We start from the raw sequence: 13727 nt of genomic DNA on the forward strand, positions 1-13727 counted from the left end.
TCAATCTGTTAGAGTTACGGGCTGTACGTCTGGCTCTCAAGGCCTTCCTCCCATCCCTTCGCGGTCAGTCGGTTCAGGTCCTGACGGACAATACTACCGCGATGTGGTATATAAACAAACAGGGAGGAGTGGGGTCATACCTTCTCTGCAGAGAAGCTCTTCGGCTATGGTCCTGGGCAAAGGACCATCAGATTTGCTTGGTAGCAAATCATCTGGCCGGAGTCTTGAATGTACGTGCGGACAGTCTCAGTCGTCATTTCTCGGCCGACCACGAGTGGCGTCTCCATCCAGATCAAGTCCGTCTAATCTTCCAGATGTGGGGGTTTCCTCGGATAGATCTGTTTGCCACCCGGGAGAACTCGCACTGCCCGTTATTCTGCAGCCTCCAGTATCCGGTGCAAGGAGCGTTGGGGGACGCGTTTCAGAGAACCTGGTGCGACCAGTTGCTTTACGCGTTTCCCCCCATACCCTTGATTCCTCGAGTGTTGAGGAAAATTTGCCAAGACCGGGCCCAAGTAATCTTAATTGCTCCGGATTGGCCAAGGAGGGTGTGGTATTCCGACCTTCTCCAACTCTCACTTTTCCCTCCGCTCCGTCTCCCTCTCAGGGCAGACCTCCTCTCGCAGTCGCAGGGGCAGGTTTTACACCCCAACCTCCAGAGTCTGCACCTTCATGCCTGGAGATTGAGCGTGGCAACCTGAGTTCCTTTTCTCTCCCGCCTGATGTAGTGGATGTTATCTTAGCGGCCAGGCGACACTCCACTAAATCTATCTACGCTAATAGGTGGTCTAAATTTGTGGTATGGTGTGGAGAGAGACAGATTGATTCCTTATGTGCTCATTTGTCAGACGTTTTATCTTTTGCTTTGTCTTTAGCACAGAGGGGTTGTGCAGTGGCTACTGTTAAGGGTTACTTGTCTGCTTTGTCAGCCTTCATTTGCCTTCCAGACCAGCCTTCGTTATTTAAATCTCCTATAGTACTTAGATTCTTGAAGGGCCTTATGAATAAATTTCCTCCAAATCCTTTCGTTATGCCTCAATGGAATTTGTCATTGGTCCTAACTTTCCTTATGGGGTCCCCTTTTGAGCCTATGCATTCTTGCCCTTTAAGATTGTTAGTTCTTAAAACAGTTTTCCTGGTTGCTATAACTTCTGCAAGGAGAGTGAGTGAGTTGCAGGCTTTATCGGTAAAACCCCCTTATACAACTTTTTAGGGGGATAAGCTGGTGTTGAGGACCAAGGCTGCTTTCTTTCCAAAGGTTGTTTCACCCTTTCATTTGACCCAAACAATTACTCTGTCCACGTTTTATCCTCCCGCCTCATCCTTCAAAGGAAGAAGAGAGACTACACCGCTTGGACCCAAAGAGGGCGTTAAGCTTTTACATAGACAGGACGAAGGATTTCAGGCTGGAGGATCAGCTTTTCATCGGATACGTGGGAAAGAGGAGAGGAAAGGCAGTCCACAAGAGAACACTCTCCAGGTGGGTTTTTCTTTGCATTAAAATGTGTTACTCTTTGGCAAAGAAGGATCCTCTTGATGGTATTAGAGCTCATTCCACCAGAGCTAAGTCGGCCACTTCGGCCTTGGCAAGAGGTGTTCCTGTGGTCGACATCTGCAAGGCCGCAACTTGGTCGTCCCTTCACACTTTTGCGAAACATTACTGTTTGGACTCTGAGGTCAGAAGGGACGGCCATTTTGCACGGCCAGTGCTGCAGGATTTCTTGGTTTGACCATTCAGGCACCCACCACCAAGTGCGGTACTGCTTTGGGACTCTATTCATTAGGTGAGGAATCCACAGGTAGTTGTATCCATCAGAAGAACGAGTTACTTACCTTCGGTAATGACTTTTCTGGTGGATACATTAGCTACCTGTGGATTCCTCACGGTCCCACCCGCCTCCCCGTTGCCTGTTTGGTCTAACCAAGTAATTCTTGAGTGTGCTCCTCTTGGCTTTGAGGACTGGTATAGATTGTGTGTGTGTGTGTGTGTGTGTGTGTGTGTGTGTGTGTGTGTGTGTGTGTGTATATATATATATATATATGTATATATATATATATATATATATATACACAGGGAGTGCAGAATTATTAGGCAAGTTGTATTTTTGAGGATTAATTTGATTATTGAACAACAACCATGTTCTCAATGAACCCAAAAAACTCATTAATATCAAAGCTGAATATTTTTGGAAGTAGTTTTTAGTTTGTTTTTAGTTTTATGTTAGGGGGATATCTGTGTGTGCAGGTGACTATTACTGTGCATAATTATTAGGCAACTTAACAACAAAAAAATATATACCCATTTCAATTATTTATTATTACCAGAGAAACCAATATAACATCTCAACATTCACAAATATACATTTCTGACATTCAAAAACAAAACAAAAACAAATCAGTGACCAATATAGCCACCTTTCTTTGCAAGGACACTCAAAAGCCTGCCATCCATGGATTCTGTCAGTGTTTTGATCTGTTCACCATCAACATTGCGTGCAGCAGCAACCACAGCCTCCCAGACACTGTTCAGAGAGGTGTACTGTTTTCCCTCCTTGTAAATCTCACATTTGATGATGGACCACAGGTTCTCAATGGGGTTCAGATCAGGTGAACAAGGAGGCCATGTCATTAGATTTCCTTCTTTAATACCCTTTCTTGCCAGCCACGCTGTGGAGTACTTGGACGCGTGTGATGGAGCATTGTCCTGCATGAAAATCATGTTTTTCTTGAAGGATGCAGACTTCTTCCTGTACCACTGCTTGAAGAAGGTGTCTTCCAGGAACTGGCAGTAGGACTGGGAGTTGAGCTTGACTCCATCCTCAACCCGAAAAGGCCCCACAAGCTCATCTTTGATGATACCAGCCCAAACCAGTACTCCACCTCCACCTTGCTGGCGTCTGAGTCGGACTGGAGCTCTCTGCCCTTTACCAATCCAGCCACGGGCCCATCCATCTGGCCCATCAAGACCCACTCTCATTTCATCAGTCCATAAAACCTTAGAAAAATCAGTCTTGAGATATTTATTGGCCCAGTCTTGACGTTTCAGCTTGTGTGTCTTGTTCAGTGGTGGTCGTCTTTCAGCCTTTCTTACCTTGGCCATGTCTCTGAGTATTGCACACCTTGTGCTTTTGGGCACTCCAGTGATGTTGCAGCTCTGAAATATGGCCAAACTGGTGGCAAGTGGCATCGTGGCAGCTGCACGCTTGACTTTTCTCAGTTCATGGGCAGTTATTTTGCGCCTTGGTTTTTCCACACGCTTCTTGCGACCCTGTTGACTATTTTGAATGAAACGCTTGATTGTTCGATGATCACGCTTCAGAAGCTTTGCAATTTTTAGAGTGCTGCATCCCTTTGCAAGATATCTCACTATTTTTGACTTTTCTGAGCCTGTCAAGTCCTTCTTTTGACCCATTTTGCCAAAGGAAAGGAAGTTGCCTAATAATTATGCACACCTGATATAGGGTGTTGATGTCATTAGACCACACCCCTTCTCATTACAGAGATGCACATCACCTAATATGCTTAATTGGTAGTAGGCTTTCGAGCCTATACAGCTTGGAGTAAGACAACATGCATAAAGAGGATGATGTGGTCAAAATACTCATTTGCCTAATAATTCTGCACTCCCTGTATATATATATATAGGCAGAGCGGCACAAACCGAGGGCAAGAAAGGAGTAGAAAGGAAGAAATAGAGGGTAAGAAACAACACAGCATCAGGTGAGTATAGGGGTTGGGCACAGGGCCTGCCTGAATGCCAGGCCCCGCGGCCAACCCCTGCTGCATACACCCGAAGGTCATGCTCGGCACAGGATTGTGTGGTTATAGGGGGTTTGGCACAGGACCTGGCTGTATTAATGTTAACTTTTAGTAATTAAAATAACTTTGTTTTTTCCTGTGAATTTCTATCTTTTTTTTTTTTTTTAACAAAGTTATTGGAACAGGGGCGTTATAGTTAGGTGCTGAATTTACTCATTCAAAACCATAGAAATTCAGCACTTCTAGTTAGACTTATTTCAGGTAACTATAACTTGCGCTCAAAGGTAACTATAACTTGCTCCCTCGCCATGCACTGTTAATTACCTTACATGTTACATCACTCATGACATCTTCTATCTTATCATTGAAAATATCACTACAACACTTGCAGTGAAATTATTGATGAAAAACTGCATGGCAAAGGCGTACATTATAGGTACCTTAGTGCACAAGGTATAGATACTTGAGATAACAATACCTATGACTGTTGAATTTCTGTAGTTTTGTGTGTGTAAAAGTAAACCTAACTATAACATCCCTGTAATCTTGGGTTTTATTGTCTAGTGGCGGTCACCACTAGGTAGTTATAGTTAGGACCTAGTTTCTATAGAAAAAGCATTTTTTGTTTTGCTAATAACTTTGGCGCTGTTTGATACATCCTCACAAAATTTTCCCCAAAAATACGCAATCACTTCAGCTGCTGTCTGGAAAGTTTCGGAATGATCCGTCAAGCGAAGGCCGAGAAGAAGAGGGGGGTCCCAAACACTTTTTCTCAATGTATTTTTCCATAGAGATTTTGAACAAGAAAGCGCCCGAACCACTGGACGGAATTACACCAAATTTGGCAAAAAGAGAAGCTCTTGGTCCAGAAAGCAACTTTTACCCCAGATATTACAGCACTCATGACAACTTCTGTAACGTCATTAAAAATATAAATACAAAATTAGTTGTCAAAATATTGGAGAAAAACTGATACTGATACAGAGATCATTTTTTTATTAGCAGTTCATAAGTTGCAGTCCTTCTAATATAGAACAGTAATCTATTGGCATCCAGGCACTGCATGCAAACTGCAAGTCATTAGATTTTATTTATTTTTTCCTTGATCTGTTGTTATTCTAAGGTTGGTAAAAAGGGTTGATTTGGGTAGTAATAAAGTGTTGTTAGTACATACACCCCAACGCCTTCGTTACATTTTAAATCCTGGCTTTGTGTTTCTTCCAACCACGCACCTTTAACATACTGCCTACCAGAAAGTCGAGATGCAACTCCTACACCTTGTAACACCCATTTTCTTATATAACACATACCGTACGTTGATTACACACTTGTATTATTTGCTGTCTCTTTATAATGATGTGTCCGGGTGATGTAAGGTGTTTGAACACCCTACAGTGTGATGAGTAGCCCTTTAAAAGAATTCAATTAAACATACATTTGCAATGCAATGGGTCTCACATTTACTTGAGTTAGAGCTATTGGTGTTTGTAAATTCATAATTAAACTTTTCTTGCCACATAAACTGCGTCATAATTTGGTCTTTTCCTGCCACATAATTCCAGTGGACCTGCATATAACTAAAGCACTTCCGTTTACTTCTGCCTCTGTCTGCAGCCAAAAATGAAAATGTTGCCATTTAGCATCCTAATTTAAATCTGCCATGCTAAGTCCAATAGAACTCCACTTTCACCACCACACCATCAGAGTTGCTGGATGGCTAACACAGTTCCCAAAAAAAGGCACAAGACAGCCACAGAGGAGTAACTAGAGAAATAAACTAGAAGGGTCACCCAAATATATCAAGCATGTTCAAACAGTCAAAGTGTAATAAGGATGTTACGTTGCCTGACTCATGGTCATAATTGCAATAAGGAGAGATTAATAAAACATATACAACTATAATATAAACCCAATAAAAACCTTCATCAGAAATAAACTGTTGGCATTAGACTGTAATGCTCAGACAGCCCCTAGAGGACACCACAATGAAAATTACATTTGTAAGAAACATGGTCATGTAACCATGTAGTTAGCCCCTAGAGGGGCATGAAAAGAAAATGACCAAGAGTAATGCCTTGTAACCATATATTTAGCCCGTAGAAGGTGTAGTGCATTACACATTTTCAGGGCTATAAGGCCTACTGCAGTGATATTACAAACAAGACCCTTAAAACACAAAATACTCTTAGCTGTAAAACCAACATTCTAGCCATGAGAGAGGTTAAAAAGACACTGAATGGTGGGAGGTTATTTTGGGATCCCCACTAACCTAGTGTGGGGACCAGGGATGATCAGCAAGCACGGGTTGTGGTGAACGTTTTGTAGGTGGTCCCATTGTCCTAGGACCCCCACAGGCTGAGTTATGAGCAAAAGTGTTTTGTGAAAGAATGCCCTGCAAAGCATGCATTATTTTATAGGAGCGCTCTGCACTGCACTTGGTCGACCGAGTGCAGTGCATATTGTAGTGTGTTGACTCTAATGCTCTGAATAGCCCCTAAAGGACACGACAATAAAAATAACATTTGTAAGAAACATGGTCATGTAATCCACATATTTAGCACCTAGAGGGCATAACTGCATGAAAACAGAATGGCAGAATATAATTCAGTGCAAACATATATTTTGCCCTTAGAGGCATAGGGGTCATTACAACCTCGGCGGTCTTTTAACAAGACTGCCGAGGGACTGCTGTGCGGAAGACCGCCAGCAGTGGCGGTTTGCCGCTCGGCGTATTATGACTGTTGGCTGATCTCCGTCCTTTTTAGTACGGAGAGCCGCCAACCGCCATACTGGTGGGCGGCGGGGAAGTGGAGGTTGCTCCACCGCCACGCCAACAGAACACCGCCGAGCGAATCACGTCCTGTGATTGGGCGCGGCAGTGTTCTGTTGGCGGTGTGGTATCGGCGGAGCAGCCCCCATGGCTCCCGTCCCCTCCCGGAGGATCGACGGAACAGGTAAGTTGATCGTCCGTTAGGGGAGGGGGTGGGGGGGTATTGGGTGTTGTGTGGGGGTGTGCGTGTGTCTGTATGTAGAGGGGGGGTGTGAGTGCGTGTATGCTTGCAGGTGTGTTGCGTGATTGGGAATGAGTGCGTGTATGTCTGTATATGGGTGTGCGTGTCTGACTGAGTGTGTGGATGTAGGCATGTATGTTGGTGTGTGTGTTGGTGGTGCCTGCGTGTGTGAGTTATGTGATGTTGGGCGTCGGGTGGGGAGGGGGGCCCTGCCACCTTTGGGGGGTGGTGGGGGGTGTAGGGGAGGGAGTCGGTGGGGGTGGGTCGTGGGGGAGACCCCTATCAGTGCAAGGGAAGGAATTCCCTGGCACTGATAGTGCTTACCGCCATGGATTCCATGGCGGTTCCTACCGCTGGAAATCCACGGCGATAAGCCGGGTCAAAATACCGGCAGCGGTATTGTGACGGCCGCCGGGCTGGAGACCCAGGTCTCCAGCACAGCGGTCGTCTCCGCCCTGGCGGGCGGAACGGAGAAGCGGCGGATGACCGTGGTGGTAACCGCCATGGTCCTAATACTAAAAAAAGACCGCCAGCCTGTTGGCGGTCTTACCGCCGCTTTAACACCGTCTGCCAGGGTTGTAATGACCCCCATAGTGCCTTACATAAGTCAGGCGTAGCAAGCCTACTGCAACACTAAGGCCCTTAAAACACAAACTACTCCCAGCTGTAAAATAAACATTCCAGTCCTACTAGAGCTTAAAAAGACACTGAATGGCACAAGGGATTATTATTTGGGGGTCCCCACTAACTTAGTGTGGGGACTTGGTCAAACTTGACCTAAACAGAAAGAGTGTTTCATGCTGAAAAGTTTGGTGGTGGTCCCATTGTCTTAGGGCCACCACAGGCTGAGTTTTGGGCAAAAATGTTGTGGAAAAAAAATGCTTGCAAAGATTTATGGGTCGAGTTTTCCCGAGTGCAGTGAATATTGTAGTATTGTCTCTCCCGATGTGCCAGGAGAGCCGCTTTTAGAATTTCTTTGTTCTTTAGTAAAAGACGTATAAATTACAAGTGTTTTTGGGAAAGTTATAGAGCGCAGAGGGGAGAGCCAAAAGAAATTACTCTGTTTAGGTAACTGTGTAACCAGTGCTCTAATATCACCTTGGAGTTCATGCTGTTGGCACTGTGAGGACTATGTCTGCCATGGAGTACGGAGGGGAGAGACAAAAGACAAAAAAAATTAGCCCTTGCTGAATTATGTTGGCAATCGTGGGATTATCCATACAACAGGGTTGGTCTGCAAGGTGGTAACAAAACCACCCCAATGCGGGACAAATGTAAAGCATTTACCAATGACATCACAGGATTTTTTAAAGGCAAGCCCACAAACGATTGAAAGTGATGGGCGTGGTTATATGCCCACAAATAGATAACAGGTCGCCCTAAAAACTGTGCTGTTTAAATCCTCATTTGTATAATTATTCCCATAGACGGATACATCTGACATTCTCACAGTGGATGCATATCTCTTATATGCAGGGGTGGCACAAAGTCGAAAAGCTCTGTCCAAATCGTAGTTTCTTTTAAGTACTTGTGAAGTGATAAGCTGTGTGCCCTAGTTTCACTCAATTGTGTTGACCTCTAGGAAGTGGACTGCAGACACTTCTCATTCAGGCTGATAGTCAAACATAATTAGGACTGATCCCTCTAAATTAGGCCCTTGTTTGGGCTCAGCTTTATGTGAAAATAAGAAAGCCCTTTTGCTGTCTGCAAGTTGCTACTCTATTGGAAAGCAGACAACGTGCAGGTGCCACTGTATGTGTCCCGGTGTTGGCAAATAACACTGGGACAAATTCAGCATATTTCACCGGGACCAGTCTGGATCTAGGATCCGCCTCAATAACCGATACCAGATCCGTCCATTTCCTTTGCGGCCATTTTTATTTGAAGTTCTAGGCCCTTTAAACATTACTAGCTGTTCAGTGTTGCTGCTGTTTCTGAGTGTGCTGTTTCATTTGACATTGTAACCATGATTGAAAATTGGTAGTGGTAAAAGGTAATGCATGACAATGTGCTTTCTGCTCTTTTCAGACCCTGACAAAGCGGGAGTTTTGGCAGCTGGTGCAGCAGAGCTATGGCACAGAACTGGGATTGAACAATGAGGAGATGGAGAATTTATCTCAGTCAGCAGAGGATAAGGGGCCGCCCAGGTACAACCTTCAAAGTAGAATATGATAAACTAGATTATCATGCTCGTTGCCCACTCCACTGAACTGTCTGCCTATTGCATTTAAAGAGTTGCAAGAGACTAAGAATCCTCCCAACAAGCATTGGCTCTAAAGCCTGTTTATCCCTGTCATCCTCCTGTTCCCTATCCTGTCACACTCCTGTTCCCTATCACATCCTAGTTCTCCTCATGCCCACATTTTCAACCGTGACCCAATGCATCTCGAGACCGAACTTGCTTGTCCTGGATCATAAGTGGCTTGATGTAGTACACTCCTGATATAATTGCAACAATTCTGGGAATACTGTGGCCATTTATGCCCAGTTATGCCACAGTTTATCTTTACATTTTGTGCATCAGGCTCTGCAAGTGTCTGTGTCTACACTATAGCAATGCATGGTGACGTTGTCTACAAGAGACTTCCTTGTGAAATTTGTAACTTTTGTCGGGGATTGTGAAGGATTTGAGGGTTTTTAATATTACTCCAGTATTGGAACTTTCATAGATTCACATGCTTGAATCATTCCCCGTCGTCGAGATGGGAGTCCCGGTATAAATTTTCATAAGTAATGTTAAAACATATTGAAGAGAAAAAGGACCTAGGCCTCTTCAATTTGATAGTCTATCAGAGTAATTTTGTGAAAAGGACCAAACTTGATCCTCCACCAATCAGGCGACAGCACCCTTCAGAATCTCCTGAGAGAAGCTCTAGCACCTCAGATTTTCTACCGCACATCATGCTAGGGAGTCTCCTCAGAGCTCTGCTCTGTTTTCACACCTTTATTCAGCTCTTTTTCTCTCAGAGAAACTCAATAATTTTGATTTGTCAGCTATTTTTCAACTATGTCTGACAAGGAAAAGAAAAGTCTCTTTAGAGACTGCAAGACTTGTGGGAAGAAAAGACTTCATTCTGAAGATCCTCATCAAGACTGCATTTACTGCCTCTATCCAGATCATTCAGCCAAAGACTGTAAGATTTGCCGTACTTTTTCTTCTAAAACCTTAAAGGATAGAGAAGGCAGATTACTAATATGGCTGCAGAAACTGAAGCATAGGAAGGATCCAGTTACTGATTCTGAGAGTGAGGAATCATCCACTTCCAAGAGATCAACTAAAAGAGCAAGATCACGCTCTAGATCTCCCTCACAAACCTCAAGGAAAGCCCTCAAAAAGACTGCTTCAGGGTCTTATAAGGGTCGCAGCCCATCTTCTTCCCCAACTAGACTCTCAAGTAAAGAGGGGAAAAAAACGTTCTCCCAGTTATGAGAGGCACAGGAAATCCTCATCTGTTCCACCATCTGTGCCTTTCAAAAAGCCATCTTCTGTGACTGGAAAAAAGGCCTCGTCGACTGATTCCCCGTTGACGGCACCGTCAGTGGGCGCATTGCCGACGACTCCAACTACTTTAGGTGTTCCATCGTCCACGGCTCCGTCGGCGACATCGTCGATGAGTACACCACCGTCGACGAGAACTACAACGACGACTTCAGCGTCGACGACCGTCTACACCTCGTCATCGTCGACGGCGCTGACGTCAGTATCAGCTTTACCGTCGACGGTAGACTCGTCGGCGAAGCTTGCAGCTATTAAAATAACAGTGTGTCCAGCATCGACGGCACCGTCTACGACAAAGTCAGTTTACACGTCGTCGACGAGATCGTCGACGACACCGTCGACGAGGGAAAAATATCAAAAAAGAACAGAAACATGAACTCCAACCCACACTTCACCTAGTAAGGTATCCTCCCTGGTACCAGTACATCTTTTGGAGGGAGATGATGATTCAGACGAAGATGGACCTTTTGGTACGGCCCACAGCCCCTCTGAATTGAATGTAAAATATCAGGAAGAGGAGGAATATGAGGAAGCTTATGATCCCCAGGCTTCCTTGGAGCATCAGCAGTATCAACAGGGAATGTATATCCCTTCCGACCTGTTTACTGGCCTTAGAGCCATGTTGGTGGATTATAACAGAAGGTTTCCTCCACAAGGAGAACAGCCTCATCCATCGCCCATTTCTGGTCCTTCTACTCCACATCAAAGACCGACGACTTTGCATCTCACAGATGTGGCTACCCCAGACATGACAATTCCCCAGGACACCGACATTTCTGATGGAGATCAAGAAGAAGGAGAGCTCATAGATGCTCACTCAGAGTGGGACGAGTATATTATTCCTGCTCCATCTTCTCCTTCTCATTCGAAGGTGGAGTCCCCACTTGAAGACATTGGAGGTTTTCACAATCTCTTAGAGAGGGCAGCCAAGCGCTTTGCATTACCGCTACCTACGAAGCAAACAGATTGTTTCCTTTATGATTTTAAAGAGCCCTTCCAGAAGTCTGTGCGTTCCATCCCGATGGTGAACTATTTGTGGGAAGAAGGCCTTAAGGTCATGACTAATCCAGCAACAGTCACAGCAGTTTTACCACGTCTGGATAAGAAATACAAAGCTCTCGATGATGCCCCAACATGCTTGACAGGCCATCCTCCTCCAGATTCCGTAGTAGCTCAAGCGGCTCAAAGAAGATCAAAGAATCCTTCTGCTCCAATTTCTGCGCCCCCAGATAAGGAGGGTAGAAGGCTAGACAACATAGGAAAGAGATTTTCTTCTATGGCCAGCTTAGTGCTTAGAGCTGCCAACTCCTTGGCTATTTTGTCTCGATACGACAGACCGCTTTGGGCAGATATTGCACCTTTCATTAGTTAACTGCCGGAAGACGTAAAATCAGAGGCAAATAAGACTGTGCAAGAGGGTCAACGCGCGTCTGCAGAGCTTATAGACTGCGCAATGGACATAGCGACCACTGCTTTCAGACAGCTTGCAGGCGCTGCTGTATTAAGAAGACAGGGCTGGCTCAAAGCCACCTCATTTCGTCCAGAAGTCCAGAGTAAGATCCTAGACTTACCCTTTGATGGCCAAGCGTTATTTGGGAAACATGTGGACGAAGCCCTACAGTCAATTAAAACGGACACGGACACTACAAGGTCACTAGGGACCCTGCAATATCGGAAATCGTCCTTTCGCCCTAGGGGGCGCGGCCAGCCCTCTTACAGAGGAGGGTATCAGCAACAGAGGTACTCTTCCTACCCGTCATCTTCGCAACAATTTCGGCCATACTATTCCCAAAGACAACCGGCTCAACCAGCCTATAATAGACCGGCAGGCCGTGGACGCTCAACCCACCCTGCTAAGGATGCAGCTCGTAGAACCTGATGTCTTCGAGGCGCCGGCTACGCCCAGTCTTCCTCCCGTCACCCTGGGTGGAAGAATTTCCTTATTTCTCAGTCAATGGCAAACCATTACGTCAGACAAGTGGGTCCTACAATTAGTGGAACGGGGCCATACTTTAGAATTTGTCCAGAAACCTCCACCCAACCCTCCCCGCAGGCCTCCTTCAAGATACCCTCAACAACTCAAAGAAGAGGTCTACAAGCTCCTTCTCAAGGGAGCTATAGAGAAGGTGCCGCGGGATCAAAGAGGAACAGGATTTTATTCCAGGTTCTTCATAATTCGAAAAAAGTGGAAGGATTGGAGACCGATCCTCGATTTAAGGCAACTAAATGTATACCTAAAGAAGCAATAGTTTCGAATGATCAGCCTGCAAGACATCCTTCTGCGTCTCAATCAAAGAGATTTTATGTCATCGCTAGACCTCAAGGACGCATACTTCCACATACCAATCCACCCTGCCCACAGAAAGTATCTGAGATTTACCATAGCCGGGAGCCATTATCAATATCGCGTCCTTCCCTTCGGGCTCAAATCAGCCCCAAGAATATTTACCAAATGCTTAGCACCAGTGGCAGCCTTTCTCAGGAGACGAAAGCACCAAGTCTTTCCATACTTAGACGACTGGTTAATAAAGGCAAAGACTTACACAGGAGCACACAAGTCAACAAGAAAGTGCGTTTCCTTGCTGACCGATCTCGGGTTCACGATCAACTGGGAGAAGTCCAACCCTCTACCAGGCCGCAGTATTACTTTTCTGGGAGCAAAACTGGACACGGAATCCGGCATCACATGTCCCACGTTAGAGAGACAACAAAGGTTACTAACCCTAGGGAGTGTCATACAAAGAAGACGAAAGGTTACAGTCCGTCTCTTCAAATCACTATTGGGCATGATGTCTTCATGCATACCTCTGATCCCTCTGTGTCGGCTAAAGATGCGCCCCTTGCAGGAGCAGCTAAACCGTCAATGGCTTCAAGTATCAGGAACTTTCGAAGACCAGATACAAATTACTCCGACAATGATCAAAACTCTCAAGTGGTGGTCTCAAAAGCATCATCTCTCAATCGGTCTCTCGTTTCTTCAACAGCCAGCCCTGTGGACCATAACAACAGATGCCTCACTGGAGGGCTGGGGCGCAGTATTACAGGACCTGAAAATAAGTGGCAGATGGTCAACTCATCTGGCATCAAGACATATCAATTGGCTAGAACTCAGGGCGGTGCACCTTGCTTTACAAGCGTTTCTCCCAAGAATCCATGGATCGCGAGTGGTGATAAGAACGGACAACACCACTACGATGCACTATCTCAACAAACAAGGAGGTAGAAGATCTCTCACCCTCTCCAGGGAAGCCCAAGCGATCTGGAACTGGGCCTCGCAGCAAGGCGTCACACTATCGGCGGTGCACTTACTGGGAATAAACAACAAAGCAGCAGATGCACTCAGCAGACAGAAATCGGAATGCCACGAGTGGGAATTAGACCAGACGGTACTCACCCAGATTTTTTCCCAGTGGGGAACACCAACAGTGGATCTGTTTGCGAAGAAGGACAACGCCAAA

At 45.5% G+C, this 13727-nt stretch overlaps 1 protein-coding gene across 3 annotated transcripts in view; it reads left to right on the top strand.

Moving 5' to 3' along the window:
* GRAMD1C (GRAM domain containing 1C) overlaps positions 1–13727 on the top strand; it is a 1284216-nt gene that overhangs the window by 674400 nt on the left and 596089 nt on the right. For all 3 annotated transcript variants that reach the window (XM_069202670.1, XM_069202671.1, XM_069202672.1), the window contains exon 7: positions 8799–8917. In XM_069202670.1, the coding sequence (XP_069058771.1) occupies positions 8799–8917 (119 nt within the window). The remainder of the gene's footprint in view (positions 1–8798; positions 8918–13727) is intronic.

This window comes from Pleurodeles waltl, chromosome 8, assembly GCF_031143425.1.
Source record: "Pleurodeles waltl isolate 20211129_DDA chromosome 8, aPleWal1.hap1.20221129, whole genome shotgun sequence".
Lineage (NCBI taxonomy): Eukaryota > Metazoa > Chordata > Amphibia > Caudata > Salamandridae > Pleurodeles > Pleurodeles waltl.